General features: G+C 65.7%; 1 protein-coding gene across 5 annotated transcripts in view; it reads right to left on the bottom strand.

Annotated features, from left to right (window-relative positions):
- Window positions 1-6,068: 6,068 nt before the first annotated feature.
- The window catches only part of RTN2 (reticulon 2), a 38,381-nt gene continuing 23,758 nt past the window's right edge, over window positions 6,069-20,691 (bottom strand). Inside the window, exons 3-10 of one of the 5 annotated variants that reach the window (XM_065570710.1) lie at window positions 19,965-20,456; window positions 18,921-19,175; window positions 12,437-12,644; window positions 11,187-11,325; window positions 9,104-9,173; window positions 8,894-8,940; window positions 7,790-7,848; window positions 6,069-6,841 (exon numbers count right to left, since the gene is read on the bottom strand). In XM_065570710.1, the coding sequence (XP_065426782.1) occupies window positions 6,799-6,841; window positions 7,790-7,848; window positions 8,894-8,940; window positions 9,104-9,173; window positions 11,187-11,325; window positions 12,437-12,644; window positions 18,921-19,175; window positions 19,965-20,456 (1,313 nt within the window). In that variant the 3' untranslated portion in view covers window positions 6,069-6,798. Of the gene's footprint in view, window positions 6,842-7,789; window positions 7,849-8,893; window positions 8,941-9,103; window positions 9,174-11,186; window positions 11,326-12,436; window positions 12,645-15,872; window positions 15,930-16,963; window positions 17,124-18,920; window positions 19,176-19,964; window positions 20,480-20,691 lie in introns of those variants that run through there. The other 4 variants (XM_065570711.1, XM_065570713.1, XM_005313514.5 and 1 more) reach the window with 4 other exon arrangements.

The following is a 20,691-nucleotide window of genomic DNA, read 5'->3' as shown; positions in this document are numbered from 1 at the left end:
AGTGTGTGTGGGGGGCAGCAAAGGAAGCCACTTGGCTCCTGTCGGTGGGGTGGTGGGACAGGGCCTTACTCAGGAGTAAGTACTGTGCAGGGCCGGGGACGGGGAGCTCCTAGACGCCACGTTCCCAGCTTAGGGTGCCAGCTGCCACGGGGTTGGTGATGCCAAGTGCAGGTGGCACTTGAGATACAAACCATGGTGTAGCCCGTGGGCCATGACCCGGCCCTGCTGGTCCTGCTGGCCCCCACCCCCCCATCCCGCCGGTTCCCGTCTCCCCTCGCTCTGCCCTGCTGGTCCCAACCCCCCTCCTGCCGGTTCCCCGCTCCCCTCGCTCTGCCCTGCTGGCCCCAACCCCCGTCCTATCGGTTCCCCGTTCCCCTCGCTCTGCCCTGCTGGCCCCAACCCCTCCTCCTGCCGGTTCCCGTCTCCCCTCGCTCTGCCCTGCTGTTCCCCCCCCTCCCACCGGTTCCCCTCTCCCCTCACTCTGCCCTGCTGGCCCCCACCCCCCTCCTGCCAGTTCCCCGCTCCCCTCGCTCTGCCCTGCTGGCCCCAACCCTCACTCCTACCAGTTCCCCGCTCCCCTCGCTCTGCCCTGCTGGCCCCAACCCCCGTCCTACCGGTTCCCCGCTCCCCTCACTCTGCCCTGCTGGCCCCAACCCCCGTCCTACCGGATCCCCTCTCTCCTCGCTCTGCCCTGCTGGCCCCAACCCTCACTCCTACCAGTTCCCCGCTCCCCTCGCTCTGCCCTGCTGGCCCCAACCCCCGTCCTACCAGTTCCCCGCTCCCCTCACTCTGCCCTGCTGGCCCCAACCCCCGTCCTACCGGATCCCCTCTCTCCTCGCTCTGCCCTGCTGGCCCCAACCCTCACTCCTACCAGTTCCCCGCTCCCCTCGCTCTGCCCTGCTGGCCCCAACCCCCGTCCTACCGGTTCCCCGCTCCCCTCGCTCTGCCCTGCTGGCCCCAACCCCTCCTCCTGCCGGTTCCCGTCTCCCCTCGCTCTGCCCTGCTGGCCCCAACTCCCGTCCTACCGGTTCCCTGCTCCCCTCACTCTGCCCTGCTGGCCCTCACCCCCTCCTGCCGGTTCCCCGCTCCCCTCGCTCTGCCCTGCTGGCCCCAACCCCCGTCGTACCGGTTCCCCGCTCCCCTCGCTCTGCCCTGCTGGCCCCAACCCCCGTCCTATCGGTTCCCCGTCTCCCCTCGCTCTGCCCTGCTGGCCCCAACTCCCATCCTACCGGTTCCCATCTCCCCTCGCTCTGCCCTGCTGGCCCCAACCCCCGTCCTACCGGTTCCCCGCTCCCCTCGCTCTGCCCTGCTGGCCCCAACCCCCGTCCTATCGGTTCCCCGTCTCCCCTCGCTCTGCCCTGCTGGCCCCAACTCCCATCCTACCGGTTCCCATCTCCCCTCGCTCTGCCCTGCTGGCCCCAACCCCCGTCCTGCCGGTTCCCGTCTCCCCTCGCTCTGCCCTGCTGGCCCCAACCCCCCCTCCTGCCGGTTCCCGTCTCCCCTCGCTCTGCCCTTGTGACGAACTGGGACTGTTCTTGCTGGGGTGTGTGAATGCTGACAGGGGAGTGTGACTAGGATGGTCTGCATCGGGGGATGGGAGCCGGCCCAAGGGAACATACCTGAGCTTGTAACATGAGAACCCAGGAGGGGGTTGGAGGTCAGATGACTCCGGGGCCCGGGAAACTGAACAAAGGCTGTGGGAGGGGTCGCTGAGGGCAGAGTGCTGGAAGCAGGCTGGAGAGATGGCTGGGAGGCAGAGATGGCTCTGACCCCCCAAGGGGGGTGGGCTGGCATGCCCTGGGACCCCAAGCTGGACCTAACTGAGGGGGGCCCTGTTGTCTGTGCCTGCAAGACCTGTCTTGGACTGTATTCCTGTCATCCAAATAAACCTTCTGCTTTACTGGCTGGCTGAGAGTCATGGTGAATCGCAGGAAGCCGGGGGTGCAGGGCCCTGAGTTCCCCAAAACTCCGTGACAACTGGTGGCAGCGGCGGGATCTACTGCACCCCGTGGACGGCGCTTCCTGCAGTAAGTGACTGGGGAGCAGTAAAACGAAGGGGGATTGACGGGGACCAGGCACGCTGAAGAGTGGGAGAGAGACGGTTATTACCCCTGGGAGTGTGTGACCAGCGAGAAGGACTTTTGCAGTAACAGGGTCCCCTGGGGGGATCGCAGCGAGTGGTCCCAGGGGCGGAGGAGTCTGCAGCTCGACCCTGGCAGAGAGGTGGTGACCTCGAGAAGGGCTGGCACACTAGGGGTCCCCCTGGGAACTGTGGGGAGCTGTGAGCACACAGGCCGGTGAGTGGCCAGCAGGAAGATGTATGCCAAGCGGCTTAAGAGCGACCTGGTGGAGCTGTGCAAGCAGAGGCGGCTGCGCATTGGGAGGCTCACCAAAGAACAGCTCATTGCCCAGCTGGAGGCGGAAGATCGCGCGAATGAACTGATCCCTGTGTCTCAGGGAAGCAGCCTGGCAAATGCAGCGCAGGCACCAGTGTCTGTCCCAGCTGGGAGTGGTCAGCCGGCTGCTGAGGGCTTCCCGAGACCCCTCCTTCCTATGCCTAGGGGAAGGGTGGGGAGGAGCCCAGCAAATACCGAAGGCGCTGTGACCCCCCCGGCCAGCAGGGGGTCCCCCCGGCGAAGCTCGCCGGCCAGCAGAGGATCCTCCCGGCGACGTTCGGCATCCGGGGAGCGGAATTGGCTGGAATGGGAGAAAGAGCTAAAACTGAGGGAGCTGGAGGATCGTGAACAACAGAGACAGCATGAAGAGAGACAGCATCAGCGTGAAGAGAGACAGAGACAGCATGAACGGGAGGAGAATGAGAGACAAAGACAGCATGAACTGGAACTGGCGAGACTGAGGGGCAGCGAACCCCCGGCTGCGGTGAGTGAGGGGGGACCCAGGACTGCACGGAGCTTTGATAAGTGCATCATGGCCCCATACAAGGAGGGGGAGGACATGGATGACTTCCTGGAGGCCTTTGAGACGGCCTGCGAGCTGCACCGGGTGGATCCCGCGGACAGACTCCGGGTCCTTACCCCCTTACTGGACCCCAAATCCGTGGCATTGTACCGCCAACTGGGAGAGGCAGAGAAAGGGGACTACGAACTATTCAAAAAGGCCCTGCTACGAGAGTTTGGGCTGACTCCTGAGATGTACCGGGAAAGGTTCCGGGGTCAAGATAAAACCCCTGAGATCTCATATTTGCAACTAGCCGTCCGCATGGAAAGATACGCCAGCAAGTGGGCTGGTGGGGCCCAGACGAAGGAGGACCTGATTAAACTGCTGGTACTGGAGCAACTGTATGAGCGGTGCCCATCCGACCTGAGGCTGTGGTTGGTGGACAGAAAGCCAGAGAACCCGCGACACGCCGGGCAGCTGGCTGATGAGTTTGTAAAGAGCCGGTCAGGGGGTGGCAGGGAGGAGCCCCAAAGGAACAGGCCCGCCGCGATGCAGAGAGAGAGTCACCCTGGGACCTCCCAAAGGGGGAATATGGGGAATCCCCTCCCACGGGGAAGGCCCAGCATCAGGGACAACCGACCGGCTCGAGGGGACCCACAGGACATGAGCTGCTATTACTGCGGCCGAAGAGGCCACGTTCGGGCCCAGTGCCCCAAGCTCAAGGACAGACTGAGCAGACCGAACCCGCATAGGGTTAACTTGGTAGAGGCCCAGACGGACGAGGGGCAGGCTTCTCACGCAAGAGGGGCTGGCAGCTTATCAACTGCTCAAGAGAGAGAAGGGCCCCAGGCCAGCTCCTCTAGGGGGCTGGATGCCCCAGACTCAGGGTTTTTGGTTTATACGGTGGGCGCGGGGCTGTCCCTCCGGAGAGAGTACCTTGTTCCCCTGGAGGTGGATGGGAGGAAGGTCAATGGATACTGGGATACGGGCGCAGAGGTGACGCTGGCCCGGCCCGAGGTGGTGGCCCCAGATCAGGTGGTGCCCAACTCCTACCTGACCCTGACGGGGGTGGGCGGAACACCAGTCAAAGTGCCCGTGGCAAGGGTACACCTGAAGTGGGGGGCCAAGGAGGGCCCCAAGGATGTGGGGGTACACCCGTATCTGCCCACTGAGGTATTGATGGGGGGGGACCTGGAGAACTGGCCAAGCAACCCCCAAAAGGCACTGGTTGTGACCCGCAGTCAGAGCCGGCGAGGGGCCCTGCGCCCTGGCCTTGGGGGGGGTGCCTTGCCTGAGGCGCAGGACCCTAACCTGGTGGGGAGGGAACGCCCAGGGACGCGGCTCAGGGAGGCTGCAGCTTCGGACCCAGCGGGCGAGAAAGAGCAGGTGGCCATCCCTGTCCCAGCTGCTGAGTTCCAGGCCGAGTTACAGAGAGACCCCTCCTTGCGGAAGATAAGGGACCTGGCCGACCTCAATGCGGTACAGACCATGGGACGAGGTGGCCGGAAAAGGTTCCTGTGGGAGGAGGGGTTCCTGTACCGAGAATGGGCTCCCCCAGGGAAAATGGAGTCAGGGGGGATCAGGAGGCAGCTGGTGGTACCCCAGAAGTATCGCCGCCAGCTGCTGTGCCGGGCCCATGACATTCCCCTCTCAGGGCACCAGGGAACCTGGCGTACCCAGCAGAGGCTGCTACGGAGCTTTTACTGGCCTGGGGTCTTTGTTACTGTCCGACAGTACTGCGGATCCTGTGACCCCTGTCAGAGGGGGAGGAAGGCCTGGGACAAGGGGAAAAGAGCTTTAGGACCCTTGCCCAGCATAAAGGATCCTTTCCAGAGGGTGGCCAAGGTTAAAAGGGCGGCTCTAAACCAAGAGAGCCCAAAGCACAGACCTCCAGACTGGAGCGCTGGGAGAAGACCACAGCCCAGTTGGAACCCCAGAGGTATGGGGGTGGGAAAAGGGCACAGGCCGCATAAACCTTCCCACATGCGAACTGCGAGTGCCATCAAGCACCCCCGACCTAAGGGGGGGCGTGGAACGGAAGGGGCCTGGTGTAATTCTCACCAAGGAACTGGAGGGATGCGGGGGCATCCATGGGAACGGGGGTAGGTTCGAACTTCCCCGGGTCACTGGCTAAAGTGACCCCGCTCAGTTCGGTCTCGAAGGGGGGAGAGATGTGACGAACTGGGACTGTTCTTGCTGGGGTGTGGGAATGCTGACAGGGGAGTGTGACTAGGATGGTCTGCATCGGGGGATGGGAGCCGGCCCAAGGGAACATACCTGAGCTTGTAACATGAGAACCCAGGAGGGGGTTGGAGGTCAGATGACTCCGGGGCCCGGGAAACTGAACAAAGGCTGTGGGAGGGGTCGCTGAGGGCAGAGTGCTGGAAGCAGGCTGGAAGGAGGCTGGAGAGATGGCTGGGAGGCAGAGATGGCTCTGACCCCCCCCCCCAAGGGGGGTGGGCTGGCATGCCCTGGGACCCCAAGCTGGACCTAACTGAGGGGGGCCCTGTTGTCTGTGCCTGCAAGACCTGTCTTGGACTGTATTCCTGTCATCCAAATAAACCTTCTGCTTTACTGGCTGGCTGAGAGTCATAGTGAATCGCAGGAAGCCGGGGGTGCAGGGCCCTGAGTTCCCCAAAACTCCGTGACAGCCCTGCTGGCCCCAACCCCCGTCCTGCCGGTTCCCGTCTCCCCTCGCTCTGCCCTGCTGGCCCCAACCCCCGCTCCTGCCGGTTCCCGTCTCCCCTCGCTCTGCCCTGCTGGCCCCCACCCCCCTCCAGCCGGTTCCCCGCTCCCCTCGCTCTGCCCTGCTGGCCCCATGCCCTGGCCAGGGGGGCAGTTTCTCATTTCCTGCTCCTGGTGCTGGGTAAAGGGATCACATCTAGGGGGGCACCGCAGGACCAGCCACTGCCCAGACAGTGGGGGATGGGCGCCATGCAGCTCCCCCGTCTTGCTCTTGCACCGGCGCCCCCCTGCACTGCCACGCCTGCTCCGGGGCAGGGTGGGCAGCAATTACGGGGCATGGGGTGGGGGGGGAGGAGCCTAGCATTGGCCCCTTCTGTGACCCCGTCCACCTATTCTCCCAGCCTCAGGAGCTCCCCCTGCTGGTGTCTGGGTCTTTCCCGCCCCCTGCACCGAGCCGTGGCCGCAGTGAAGGACCCTGCCCGGTGTTTTTTTCCACCAGCGTTTTTATTAAAGTGTAAATCTGAGTGGAGCTTTGCGGGCACCTGGGCGGCGCCTGCCCCACGGCGCCAGGGGGTGGCCCCAGGCCAAGTCCAAGAAGGGACCACCGGACTAAAAACAGTGGGGGGTGGGGCGGGAGGGGCTCGGACACAACAGGCTGCCAGCCCTTGGGCTCCCAACCAATCACAGACCCTGAATACACTTGGGTCCGAGCCCCCCGGGAAATCAGACCCCTCCAGCCCTGAGGAGCCAGGGGCCTGCCCCTTCCCCACCCCCACCCCACAGGGCCAGGCCCTGCCGGGTTCACGCTGGGGCTGCGGCTTGGAGGCAGGAAGCAGGCAGGGCCCAGCAGGCCGCGCGGCTCGGCCCACAGCGGAGGGTGGCATGCAGGGGCCTCTTGTTGTGGCAGGCTGCACCCGGTGCTACAGCCCAGGGTGGTGGCCGAATCGCGGGGGCCCCTCTCAGTCACCCCCACACCCCCGTAGCCCTGAATGGCCAGGGAGCTGCTTCCTGTCCCAGCCCCACAACACGCAGGGCCGGGGGGGCAGTGCAGGGGCTGAAGTGTAGGTGGGTTCCTGACCAGGAGAGGGGCCGCGGCCCCTTTCCCTGGGGTGGGGGGGTGTCACCAGCCGGGGGTGGGGATGGTTCTGGGGTGAGGGTGGCAGCGGGGTGTGGGGGCAGGGTCGTCGTTGCTGTGAGTCGGGCCGGGGCAGTCGCTCATTCTGGCTTCGCTTTGGCACTTGGGAGCTTAGCCTGAATCCTAAAGGGGAGAAAGAGAAACATCACCACGGTGGTTTAATCCCCCCGGTCCGGGCTGGAGCCCCTCCCCCTCCTCCTCGGCACCCACGCGTGGCAGGGAGGGCACAGGGCGGGTTACCCATGCTCCAGCCCTATCTCCCCAGGTCTGACCCCCGGCACTCAGCCCCCAGGGCCAGCCCTAGAGGGGAGCACGCTCACACCCCGCAGACGCCTGGGCTGGGCAGGGCTGGACGGGCAAAGGAGTCACTGGAGGGCCTTCAACCCAGCACCCCCGCAGGGAAATATTGTGGGGACTCCATGCTGCAGGAACTCGCCCCTGGCCTTCAGGGCTGACCCCAATACCCCAGAACGGTGGTAAGGGTGCTGTGCTGCAGCTGTGGGGCGGGGAGCTCGGCAGGGGGCGCTGTGCTGCAGCCGTGGGGCGGGGAGCTCGGCAGGGGGTGCCACACTACGGGGACTGGGGGCTCGGTAGGGGGCGCCACGCCGACGGGCGTGGGGCAGGAGGCTTCCGGGGGCGCCACACCGACAGGAGGGGGGCGGGAGGCTCAGCAGGGGGCGCCGTGCCAATGGGAGGGGGAGATCGGGGGGGCGCTGCGCCGACAGGAGGGGGCGGGGGCTCGGCGGGGGGCGCCGTGCTGACGGGAGGGGGGATCGGTGGGGGGGCGCCACGCTGACGGGAGGCAGGCGGGGGGCTGGGTGGGGGCCTCGGCAGGGGGTGCCGTGCTGACGGGCAGGGGACAGGAGGTTCGGGGGGGCACTGCACTAACGGGAGGGGGGCGGGGGGCTTGGCAGGGGGTGCCACGCTGCAGGGCGTGTCATCTCTGGGCTGCGTTGTGGGGTCACTATGACTGCCTGGGAGACGATGAGCTGTGGCCCGTGTGGCTCCTGGCAGAGCCGGGAGCTCGTCCCCTCCCCCCATGCAGACACGAGGGGTGCGGGGGGCCCTTACTTGGCTCTGAGGTTACTCAGCTGGTTCCTCACCAGCCCCACGTACTGGTCGATCTGTGCCTGGAACAGATGAAGTGAGAGGTAAACGGGGGTGTGTGTGTCTGGGCAACCGCCCCCACCAGAGACCATCGCGCAGCTACAGGGCCCCCGGAGAGCTGGAAGTCGCTGCCTGGGGTCCCCCCCGACGCCTCCGGGGATCCCTGAACAAAAGTGAGAGCTCCAGGGAATGTGGGGTTGGTCCTGCTTCGAGCAGGGGTTGGACTAGAACCTCCTGGGGCCTCTTCCAACCCTCATCTTCTATGATTCCATGATGGGACGTGGGGCCTTTCCCCTCTAGGGGGCGCCATCTCCCATCCGGCCCCAGGGCGGGGACTGGCTGGCTCAGGGAGTGGGGAGCGGGACATGGGGCCTTTCGCCTCTAGGGGGCGCTGGATCCTAGCCAGCCCCAGGGTGGGGGACTCCCTAGCTCAGGGGGGCAGGGAATGGGACATGGGGCCTTTCCCCTCTAGGGGGCGCTGGATCCCAGCCAGCCCCAGGGCGGGGGACTCCCTAGCTCAGGGGGGCAGGGAATGGGACATGGGGCCTTTCCCCTCTAGGGGGCGCTGGATCCCAGCCAACCCCAGGGCGGGGGACTCCCTAGCTCAGGGGGGCAGGGAATGGGACATGGGGCCTTTCCCCTCTAGGGGGCGCTGGATCCCAGCCAGCCCCAGGGCGGGGGACTCCCTAGCTCAGGGGGGCAGGGAATGGGACATGGGGCCTTTCCCCTCTAGGGGGCGTTGGATCCCAGCCAACCCCAGGGCGGGGGACTCCCTAGCTCAGGGGGGCAGGGAATGGGACATGGGGCCGTTCCCCTCTAGGGGGCGTTGGATCCCAGCCAACCCCAGGGCGGGGGACTCCCTAGCTCAGGGGGGCAGGGAATGGGACATGGGGCCGTTCCCCTCTAGGGGGCGCCGTCTTTCTCTCTCTCCTGCCCTGGGGCGGGTGCAGAGCCAGACGGCTCCTGGGGGTGCAGAGCCGCCAGCAGCAGCCCGTGAGCTCGGGTGCGCTGGCCCCGCTAGCCCATCCCAATGGCACACGTGGCCCTGAGCCACCCCCGGCCACTCACCTGGTGCTGCCGGTAGAGCAGGGGGAAAGTAAATGCACTTATCACACCTGGGGGCAGAAAGGGGCAGGTCAGACACACACACACCCCACCGCTCCCAGCGCCCCCTGCTGCGGGAAGCTCCCCACAGCCAGCGCTACCCCCCTGCTGCCTACACGCTGGTCCAGCCCCGCACCCCCCCCCCGACCCTCCTTCACCCCCGCCCAGCCTTACCCAGGATGAGCAGCGTCAGCCCGTTGAACACGGCTCCCACGTAGGTGAGGATGTAGAACAGGAAGGCGAACTGCAAGCAGGAGAGAGCGCGGTGAGAGCGAGGCGGGCCTCCCTTCCCCCCGCCCGCCCAGGGGCTGCAGCCGGCCCCAGCCCCCCAAGGGGCAGCAGCCCCACATGGGGGGAGGGAGCCCGGCTGGTTCTACTCAGCAGAGACTCACGCGGGTCCCTGCTCCCAGCCTCCAGGGAAGCTGGCAGGTGCATGGCAGGGCCACGGAGTGGGAGCAGTTCCCTGCCAGCCTTGTGGGTTCGTGGCCATGGCTCTGAGACCCACAGAGACCAGCCATGGGGCCAGCGTCCTGCTGCGACCCACTCTGTCCTCGGCGCATCCTTCAAGCTGGCAGCCCCGCCCGGCTCCCCATGCCCGCCCCCTGCCAGGGATGCTAGGAACAGGAATCCAGCTAAGGTTGCCAGGTGTCCGGTTTTCACCCAGAACACCGGGTCGAAAAGGGACCCTGGCGCCTCTGGTCAGCACTGCCAACCGGGCCGTTAAAAGTCCAGTCGGCGGTGCTGCAGGGCTAAGGCAGGCTAGCCCCTACCTATCCTGGCACCGCGCTGTGCCCCAGAAGCGGCCAGGAGGTTTGGCTCCTAGGGGGGGGTATCACGGGGCTCCGTGCACTGCCCCCGCCCCAAGCACCAGCTCTGCAGCTCCCATTGGCTGAGAACCGTGGACAATGGGAGCTGGGGGGGAGGTGGTACCTGCGGGCGAGAGCAGCGCGCAGAGTCTCCTGGCCCCCCTGCCTAGAAGCCGCACTCCAAATCCCTCGGCCCCACCCCCAGAAACACCCCCCCAAACCCCTCATCCCCAGCCCCACCCCAGAGCCCGCACCCCCAGCCGAGAGCCCTCACCCCCTCCAACCCCAACTCCCAGCCCCAGCCCGGAGCCCCCTGCTATGCACCCCAAACCCCTCCTTCCCGGCCCCACCTCACAGCCTGCACCCCTAGCCCCCTGCCCCAGCCCAGTGAAAGTGAGAGTGAGAGATGGAGGGGAGGGGATGGAGTGGGCAGGGGGTGTGGCCTCAGAGAAAGGGTGGGGCCTCGAGGCAGCAGGCGGAGCAAAGGTGCTCGATTTTTGTGAGATTAGAAAGTTGGCAACCCGAAATCCAACTCTCAGAGTCCCAGGCGCCAGGTGCTGCTGGCGCATGAGGGTCTCTGCCCGACAGCAGGGGCAGGGGAGGGCTGTGCGCGGACAGGCCAGCGCTGGGATTGGGGACCAGCAGGGTCAGAGCCCGGGGGGGAGTGGGGAACGACCGGCCTCAGCTGGCTCTGCGCTGAGCCTGAGTGCCGGGGCGGGAGCACCCCCAGCACCTTCCGGCTCAGGCAGGGGCGTGGGGAGGGCAGCTGGAGGCCTGATCCCTGCGGGCGAAGCCGTGGGGTCCAGTTCTGGTGCTTCAGGGCCAGCTGTGAGTGTGTGGCCCCCTGGGGCTCGGGCGGTGCCTGCGTCTTCCCAGTGCGCTGGCCTGGCGCCCGCCCTGCACCAGCCCCACCCACCTGGCGTGGCCAGCACCTGACCGCCTCCCCACTGGCCCCACCCACCTGGCGTGGCCATCACCTGGCCGCCTCCCTACTGGCCACACGGCCTGGGCATTGCTGGGCCATGACCCCAGCCTCAGGCTCTGGCTCCCCCTGCACCCCCAAAACTCTGCAGAGTGGGCATCCCCCTCCAGCAGGCATGGGGGGCCCTTCGCCCGCTCCCCAGAACCCCCTGCTAATCACTGCCCCCCGCCCCCATGGAAAGGAGTCCCCACATTGCTGACTATCCCCCCAGGTCCTGCTCCCTCCTGCCAGACCCAGGAGTAGGTACCACCCCCGCCCCCCCATGACTCCCTAACAGCCAAGGGGAGCATATAATGGGGGGCAAGAACCCTCCCCTGCTGTGCCCCTGTCCCCATGGGGGGGGGTAAACAGAGATGAACACTTCTCCCGCCCCCACTCCAGGATGCTCACAGGGGGCCCAAGGCCCCCTACACCAGCAGGGACAGGGAGCTGGGGTGACCCTTTGGGGGGAGGGAGGGGCAGCACCCACCTTGATCGAGTCCACCAGATCCTCCACCAGGAAGAGGCGACGCAGGGTGTGGGTGGCCGCCAGGATGTCCCGGCTGAGCCGCGTGGCGAGGCGCTCCAGCTGCTCCTGGGACAGTGGCAAGTCGGCGTCCAGCTGAGCCCTGAGCACATGGGGGGGGGGGTTAAGCAAGTGGGGGGGACCCCAGCCCAGCCCAGCACCCACTCCACACTTCACAGCACCCCCTGGGAGAGGCCAAGGATGGTGTAGCTGGGAGCTCCCCACAGCGCCCCCTGCAGGGAGAGGCTGGGACTGGCATAACCAGGAGCTGCTCCCACCCCGCTCCCCACAGCGCCCCCTGCAGGGAGAGGCTGGGACTGGCATAGCCGGGAGCTGCTCCCACCCCGCTCCCCACAGCACCCCCTGCAGGGAGAGGCTGGGACTGGCATAGCCGGGAGCTGCTCCCACCCCGCTCCCCACAGCGCCCCCTGCAGGGAGAGGCTGGGACTGGCATAGCCGGGAGCTGCTCCCACCCCGCTCCCCACAGCGCCCCCTGCAGGGAGAGCCTGGGACTGGCATAGCTGTGGGCTCCCCACGCAGCCAGCGCCCTGCCCTGGTCCCCACAGTGCCCCCTTCTGGCGGAGTCGGGTGGCTGCTGAGGGAGGAATTCACTGCAAGGGGGAGGGGGTACTCCTGGGGAGGAGGTGTTGGGGGTACTCATTGAAGTGGGAGTCGGGGGGGGTTAGACCCACTACAGAGGGGAGGCTCTGAGGGTTTATCCTGTCTGGGAGGACGGGGGGCTGGGGGGGGGATCATTCACTTGAAGGAGAGAGGATCGGGGGGTTGGCTAGTGGTGTGCTGGGGGACCAGGGGGATGTCAGGATGGGGGTACTCCCTGAAAGGGAGGAGGGTGTGTGGTTGGATCACAGTCCCTGGCAGAGGGTCGGGGGGGGTCACACTCCCTGGCGGGGACCCCTGGGAGGTCTCACTCCCTGGCATAGGGTCGGGGGGGTCACACTTCCTGGCGAGGCCCCGGAGGGGGTCGCACTCCCTGGCAGAGGATCTGGGGGGGGAGTCACACTCCCTGGCGAGGCCCCGGGGGGGGGGGGTCGCACTCCCTGGCAGGGCCCCGGGGGGGGGGGTCGCACTCCCTGGCGAGGCTCCGGGGGGGGGTCGCACTCCCTGGCAGGGCCCCAGGGGGGGGTCGCATTCCCTGGCAGGGCCCCGCGGGGGGGGGGTCGCACTCCCTGGCAGGGCCCCGGGCTCACACTCACTGGAAGGGGTTGGCGCCGTCGGAGCGGCGCAGGGCCTGCAGCCCCTTGCGGCCCAGCCGCAGCGTGATGGTGATGCCCAGCACGGCCAGGGCGCCGTAGGAGCCCACGCTGACGATGCTGAAGTGCAGCAGGCTCAGCAGAGTCACCATGATGCCGGTGAAGACGAGCGCCGAGGTGCGGGTGTCCCGCCAGTACACCAGGTCCGCCACTGCGGGGGAGAGCGTTAGCGGGGCGTGACCGGGGGGGCCTGGAGCCAGACGTGTCCACGGCCAGGGGCTTCCCCTGGGGACCCTGTCCCCGTCCCTCAGGACCCATCCTCCCGTCTGGCCCCTCAGGACCCCCAGCTCCATCCCTGAGGACCCCCTCTCCCCACCAGACCTGTCAAGAACCCCCTCCCCCTGGGGACTCTGGCTCCATCCCTCAGGACCTCCTCCCCTCACCTGCCCCCTCAGGGAACCCCTCCCTGACCTGGGGGCACCTGGCTCAGTGCCCCCTCTCCCGGGCTTGACCCCCCTCCCCAGCTCCTGCTGGGCCAGAACAATGATGAGCCCAATGCAGTGAGTGCCCAGCTCCCAGGCACGGACCCTCCAGCCTGTGCCCCCATCAGCCCCCCGCCCCCTGGATATTGCAGTGCCTGGCCAGGGCGCGAGCCGCCAGCAGGGCCCGGCCAGCCAGACTCAGGCCTGGACGGTTGCTGGGTTCTCCCCAGCAGTGCCGGGCCAGGAGAGACCCTCAGCCACACCTGCTCTGTGGGGCACGGTGCCGGCAGCGGGTGCTGGGGGGAGGATGGGACCCCGAGACCATCCCCCCCAGCGGGCGCCCGAGCTGCAGCAGCAGGGCCGAGTCGGGAAGGCTGTGTCTGGGTCGGTGGCGGTGCCTGGGGGGGTGTCCCTGGGTCCGGGCTCTGCAGCAGGCCTGGGGCCTTCGGAGCTCCACTGGGCACAGCCATAGGGATCTGGGGATGGGTCGAGGCCTCCACAGGGGCCTGGACTCTGCTATGGGGCCCACGGTGGGCACAGCCCTGGGGCAGGCACTCTGAGGGAGGGCTGCGGGCACAAACCGGAGGGGAGGGGGTGACAGACCCTGACAGCTGCTGCTTAGCCCAGATCCAATGCCCACCCCTGAAGGGGATCTCGAGGGCCTGTGGGCCCCCTGGGGCCATGCCAGCCCTCACGGGTCGTTCCAGGCCTCCCCACAGGCCGGGCTATAGGATACGCTTGGGGAAAAGGAATAAGGGGGCAGGGGGAGTGAAGGTGCCACCGCTCTGGCCTCCCGTCCCACAGGGGGTCTGAAACTGGGCCAGGCATCCCACACCAGCTCTGAAACCAGGACCCACCAGGGCCAGATACCGGAGACTCCCTTAGAATATAGAACTCAGGTGTATTTTTATCACTTAGTTAGTTATCGAGATATAAAACAAAGAATCAAAATCACAGTCCGCCTGTGTACGGACCGTCTCTCACTAGGATAGTCTGAGGCCTTGTTCGTAGGCTAAGGCCTTTGGATAACCAGCAGGGGCAGCCATAAACTTAGGGTCACATCCTCACATCCCAAACCAAATCCTGTCCTGATAGTGCCCATCACCACCAGATAAAGAAACAGATCTTAAGATGGTTAAGAAAACTTAGTTTGAAAGCATCCTGTCTGGCAAGAAATCAGGTATCCGTGGTTGTGAAACCCTCATTTCTGTATTGTTCTATCTTTATGGCCTCCACTTTTCTATTGTTAATCTGTCTGGTTCTCTAATTGTTTCTGTCTGCTGTGTAATTAATTTTGCTAGGGGGAAGTTAATTAGGGTAGTGGGATATCATTGGTTAGAGAATTGTGTTACAATATGTTAGGATTGGTCAGTTACATTTCAGTAAAATGATTGGTTAAGGCAGGCGTCGGCGCCCTTTCAGAAGTGGTGTGCCGAGTCTTCATTCATTCACTCTAATTTAAGGTTTCGCGTGCCAGTCATACATGTTAACGTTCTTAGAAGGTCTCTTGCTATACGTCTATAATATAGAACTAAACTCTTGTTGTATGTAAAGTAAATACGGTTTTTAAAATGTGTAAGAAGCTTCATTTAAAATTAAATTAAAATGCAGAGCCCCCCGGACCGGTGGCCAGGACCCGGGCAGTGTGAATCACTTCTGCGCGCGTGCAGAACCCTACCCCTGGGTTAAGGTATAGCTGAGAATATTATTATATGAACGGGTCAAACAGGAAGTGGAAGGGAAATTGGAATCATGTTTGCTAAATGGGAGGGACGGGAACAGGGACACAGGCAAGGCACTGCGGCACTGGAGCCGGGAAGGGGACGTGGGGTAAAGGCTCTGAGGCGTCGGAACCGGGAAGGGGGACGCGGGGTAAACGCTCTGCGGCATCGGAGCCGGGAAGGGGGAGACGGGGTAAACGCTCTGCGGCGTCGGAGCCGGGAAGGGGGAGACGGGGTAAAGGCTCTGCGGCGTCGGAGCCGGGAAGGGGGGCGCGGGGTAAACGCTCTGCAGCGTCGGAGCCGGGAAGGGGGAGACGGGGTAAACGCTCTGCGGCGTCGGAGCCGGGAAGGGGGAGACGGGGTAAAGGCTCTGCGGCGTCGGAGCCGGGAAGGGGGGCGCGGGGTAAACGCTCTGCAGCGTCGGAGCCGGGAAGGGGGAGGCAGGGTAAACGCTCTGCGGCCTCGGAGCTGGGAAGAGGGACGCGGGGTAAAGGCTCTGCGGCCTCGGAGCCGGGAAGGGGGAGGCGGGGTAAACGCTCTGCGGCGTCAGAGCCGGGAAGGGGGAGGCAGGGTAAACGCTCTGCGGCCTCGGAGCCGGGAAGAGGGACGCGGGGTAAAGGCTCTGCAGCGTCGGAGCTGGGAAGGGGGAGATGGGGTAAACGCCCTGCGGCGTCGGAGCCGGGAAGGGGGAGACGGGGTAAACGCTCTGCGGCGTCGGAGCCGGGAAGGGGGAGACGGGGTAAACGCTCTGCGGCGTCGGAGCCGGGAAGGAGGACGCGGGGTAAACGCTCTGCGGCGTCGGAGCCGGGAAGTGGGAGACGGGGTAAACGCTCTGCGGCGTCGGATCCGGGAAGGGGGAGACGGGGTAAACGCTCTGCGGCGTCGGATCCGGGAAGGGGGAGACGGGGTAAACGCTCTGCGGCGTCGGAGCCAGGAAGGAGGACGCGGGGTAAACGCTCTGCGGCGTCGGAGCCGGGAAGGGGGAGACGGGGTAAAGGCTCTGCGGCGTCGGAGCCGGGAAGGGGGGCGCAGGGTAAACGCTCTGCAGCGTCGGAGCCGGGAAGGGGGAGACGGGGTAAACACTCTGCAGCGTCGGAGCCGGGAAGGGGGACGTGGGGTAAAGGCTCTGCGGCGTCGGAGCCGGGAAGAGGGACGCGGGGTAAAGGCTCTATCTGCATATAGAGATAACCCCGACTGGTGTGAAGGGCTTCGGAATATGCTTTCTTGGAAACTAACCCCAATAAACATCGCATTGTCTGCGCTTCGGACTTCTGGTCTTTTGCTGCTTGCTGTCTGCATGACAAGAACCAGAGGAGAGGGTGAAAGGAAAGCCCTCTAGCACTGGGCCAGGCATCCCACACCAGCTCTGAAACCAGGACCCACTGGGGCCAGATACGGGAGACTCCCCCACCCCCACTCCAACAGAGCCGGTGCCCCTGCCGTGCCCACATCTCCGCACCCCCTGCAGTGCCAGTAACCCTGCCGTGCCCGCATCTCAGCACTCCACCGTGCCAACGCCCCAGAAGGGCCATCTCAGCGCCCCTGCACAGCCAGGGCCCAGACCCCCCCAGTGCCTCCTCAGGCTCAACCGCGCCCCACGCAATGTCCAAGACATGAGAGTGCCCCAGCCGCTGGCCCTGCTTGTGCTGTGGTAACGCCTCACTCCCTGAAAGGCTGCACGTGCCAGCTTCCACCTCTCTGGGCACGCCACATACTGTCCCCCATCACTGCCCACTGCATGCATGTTCCCAGTGCCCTTGTTCCTCCCCCTCCTCCCCTGGCAGAGGCCACTCTCTGTAACACGAGATGCCCAGGAGCTAGGGACACCCTGTTCCCCACCCCTATCCCCCATCCGGCTAAGTGCCACCCCCAGCCCTGCCCCTTTAAATGGTAGTGGGGGGAGCCTTGCTTCCCAGGGGGTTGGGGGTGGGTCACCCCTTTGTGGGCGGCTCGCGGCTAAGTTTAGCTGCCGTCCTGCAGCTGTCGGGATGGTGCCGCTCCCCCTCCCCCACCTGGTAACTGACAGGCCCAAGTGCCAGGCTGGGGGCACGTCGCTCACAGGCACGGACTGGGGGGGGGCGGTCACAGCCCTGAGGATTGCCCCCCCTCCAGCAATCAGTACGACCCCCAGCTCTGATCCCAGCCCCCCCTGAGCCTCCGTCCGCCCTGCTCTCACAGCCCAGCCCTGCCCGCAATGTCCCCCCAGCCACTCCCCGGCCCCCAAGAATGACCCAGCCCCAATCCCTGTCTGAGCTCAGCCCCTCAATGCTCCCAACCATCCTCAGCCCTGTGGTGCACCCCCCTCCCCCCGATGGGGCGTCTCTAACCTGCACTGCCCATCGCGAGCCCTTTGCCTGCAGCGCGGTGCGAGGGTCCCGTCGCCTTGGCGCACCGTCTCCGGGTGGGGGCTGGGGGCTGCAGGGCTGCGCAAGGGGGGAGCCCGGGGGCTATTTATAGCCAACGAATGCCAGCTGCTGTCTCCCATCACCCATCCCCCTTCCTGTCCTGCAGGGGGGCTCGGCCGCACCAGGGGTGGGAGGGACAGTGCCGGCAGGCAGTGGTGGGGGGCAGGTAATAGCCAGGGGGGCAGGACGATTCAATGCCTGCAACACAGGACTAGGAGCCAGGACTTCTGGGTTCTGCCCCTACCTCTGGGAGGGGAGTGGGGTGCAGTGGTCAGAGCAGGGGGGCTGGGAGCCAGGACTCCTGGGTTCCATTCCCAGCTTTGGCCCAGACACTGTGACCCTGGTCAACCTTTTCAGAAGTGGCCACTGACTCTAGCCACCTGAATTTTTGGTACTGAACTTGACACACACACACATACACCCCCCGAAATGGGGAGCTGCGCCCTGTACCCTACATCCCAGCACCGCTCCCCACTCGTTCTCCCTGACCAGAGTAACCGAGCAAGTCAGGGTCGCTCTCCCCATTGCACAGAGGGGAAACTGAGGCACTGAGTGGGGAAGGGACTCGCTCAAGGTGAACAGCAATTTGGGGCACGTTTGAGGATAGGACCCAGGAGTCCTGGCTCCCAGCCCCCCAGCCCCGACAGTGAGACCTTGTTCCCTGTAGTATGGAGTCCCTAGTTTGACCCCACAGGCAGCCTGCAGCTGTGTGTGTCTCAGCCCCGACCCCCAATGCCACCTATGGATTGGCAGGGCTCAGGGACCCTGCCAACGGACAATCCCCAGCCTCTGCCACCAGGGCCATGGGGCATCAGGACGGGCCAGTGGGGCAGGTGGGAAGGAGGAATGGGAGACTTGCTCAGCTTCCTCCCCCGCCCTCCACCCCTCAGGTTGTTGGATCCCTCCAGGCAAAGCCAGGGAGCTGCAGTGTGGGGGTGGGGGCTCACTAGGGGTGCTCCCCCCCAAGTCAGTGCTGACCCCAATGCCCCATTGTGGCACTAGGGGGCGCTGTGCTGCAGGGAGCGGGACGGGGACTTCGGGACCGTGCTCTGCCCTGGCAGTCAGGGCTGACCCCAGTGTGGCTCTAGGGGGCGCTGTGCTGCTAGGCTAAGCTATACAAGAGAAGCCCACAGCCCTGGTGGTTATTACAGACCAGTGGTGTCTCATTCAGGGGTCAGTGTGAACCCCAGAATGCTGGGTTGACTCCAGCTGTGATGGATTCTGCTAACTAGAACCCCCCTTCCCCTGCGGGGTCACTCGGATACACCCCGTTCTTCAGTGCTGCACGGCTATGTAGCACCCCCTGCACACCACCCCAGAGGTGGCTGCATCACAGCACTGGGTGAGAGATCCCTGTATAACTAGCCCTCGCGCCCCACCCCAGAGGTGGCTGCATTATAGCACTGGGTGAGAGATCCCTGTAAAACCAGCCCCTGAGCAACAGCCCAGCCTGGCCCTGCAGGAGGCTGGAGCGTCCCGGTTCCAGCTGCGTCATTCTCTGGGAGCATGTCCCAGCCACAGTCCCTCCTCCACTGCTCCGGGACGTGCTGCTGTCAGCACTGGGGCTATGTTTACCCGCTGACTCGCCTGCCCTGGGATCCTGCTCGGGCACCAGCCCAGAAGCTGGGAGCAGCTCTTGGGGCAGGGGGGCTGAGGCATCCCTGCCAGCACCCAGCTGGGGACTCTGGGCACGGACAGCTTCCCCAGGGCAGTGCCCCACCCAGAACACCAGTGCAGCGAGCTTCCCCAGAGCAGTGCCCTGCCTGGGACTCCAGTGCTGTGAGCTTCCCCAGGGCAGTGCCCAGCCACAGCCCTGTTATTCACCTGTCCCATGCCCCCCACCTTGCTCCCAGCTTCTCTGTCTTCATTGGCTGCTCACCTATAATGTATACTCCCAGAGTGTTTCCGGATTGGTCCAGCCCATCCAGCTGCTGTTCTGCGATTGGTTCCGTATCTGCCTGCTCCCCCTCCTCCTGTGGCTCCAGCTCCTCCTCCCTTGGGCTGGGGGCGGCGGAGGTCTGTGGTGGGGGCTGGCTGCCCTCGGCGTAAGTGAGCCCAGGGGTGCCCCCTGCAGGACACGGCATTAGGGCCTTGGGTCGCGGGTGGTCCCCTGGCGCCATTTCCGGAGCAGCCTCTGCCACAGACAGGGGAGTGGAGGGGTCATCACCGGGGTCATCGACAGCCCGAAACCCCACGAGCCCAGCTGCAGTCCCCCTCCAGCAACACAGCCTGCCCTGGCCCCCCAACAGAGCCCCTCCTCCATCCCCCCCAACCACCTCCCTTCCCTTCCCCCCAACAGAGCGCCTCCATCCATCCCCCCTAGCCACCTCCCTTCCCTTCCCCCACAACAGAGCACCTCCATCCATCCCCCCCAAGCCACCTCCCTTCCCTTCCCTTCCCCCCAACAGAGCCCCTCCTCCATCCCCCCAACCACCACCTCCCTTCCCTTCCCCCCCAACAGAGCGCCTCCATCCATCCCCCCCAAGCCACCTCCCTTCCCTTCCCCCCAACAGAGCCCCTCCTCCATCCCCCCAACCACCTTCCTTCCCTTCCCCCAACAGAGCCCCTCCTCCATCCCCCCAACCACCACCTCCCTTCCCTTCCCCCCAACAGAGCCCCTCCTCCATCCCCCCAACCACCACCTCCCTTCCCCCCAACAGAGCCCCTCCTCCATCCCCCCATCCGCCATCTCCCTTCCCCCCAACAGAGCCCCTCCTCCATCCCCCCAACCACCTCCCTTCCCTTCCCCCAACAGAGCCCCTCCTCCATCCCCCAGCCACCTCCCTTCCCTTCCCCCCAACAGAGCCCCTCCTCCATCCCCCCAACCACCTCCCTTCCCTTCCCCCCAACAGAGCCCCTCCTCCATCCCCCAGCCACCTCCCTTCCCTTCCCCCCAACAGAGCCCCTCTCTCATGGTTCCCACCTGAGTGTGCGGTGAGGGCTCCCAGCTGCTCTGCTGCCCCAAAAGGGGGGGCACAGTGACCACCTCCGCCTGGCACGACTTGTGGCTCCTCCCACCCCAGGGAGCAGGGCTCATCCGCGTAGCTCAGCGGGGCATCCCAGGCCAAGAAGGGTTCCAGCCCCTGGCACTGCCCGGCCGGCAGCCCTTGCTCACCCTCGGGCGACTGGCACAGGCTGGGGATGTTCTCCAGGCTGTCGCCCAGCGTGGGCACCAAGGTCTCGCAGGTCTCGGGGCGGGGCAGGGGGCCCCTCATCCGGCGGGCCAGGGAGTCCCGCCGCCCCCGGGGGCCGGGCTCGCTGGGAGGGATGGCGTCAGGCCCACCCGCGAAGGTGATGTAGGAGAAGGTCAGCTCCCTCGGGGTCCCCCAGTCCAAGGACGTCTCCTCCTCGTCCTCGTCCTCGGAGAACTCCCGCGCTGTCTGCAGCTCCGGGAAATCCGACTCATCATTACCGCCTGCCGAGGAGGCGCGGGGGTTACTGGGGCAGAGAGGCCGGGCAAGGAGGGAAAACGAACCTCAGACCCCAGCGAGGGACTGGACTGTGGGGGATCCAACCCGCCAAACCCCACCAGGGACCGGGCTGTGAGGGGATCTGCCCCCCCCTCAACCCCCTAATGGGGACCAGAGTGTGAGGGGATCTGCTCCCCCTCAAACCCTTGTTGGGGACCAGACTGTGGGGGATCCAAGCCC

This window comes from Chrysemys picta, chromosome 17 (genome assembly GCF_011386835.1).
Source record: "Chrysemys picta bellii isolate R12L10 chromosome 17, ASM1138683v2, whole genome shotgun sequence".
Classification (NCBI taxonomy): domain Eukaryota; kingdom Metazoa; phylum Chordata; order Testudines; family Emydidae; genus Chrysemys; species Chrysemys picta.
This window is presented reverse-complemented; position numbering and strand designations above follow the sequence as displayed.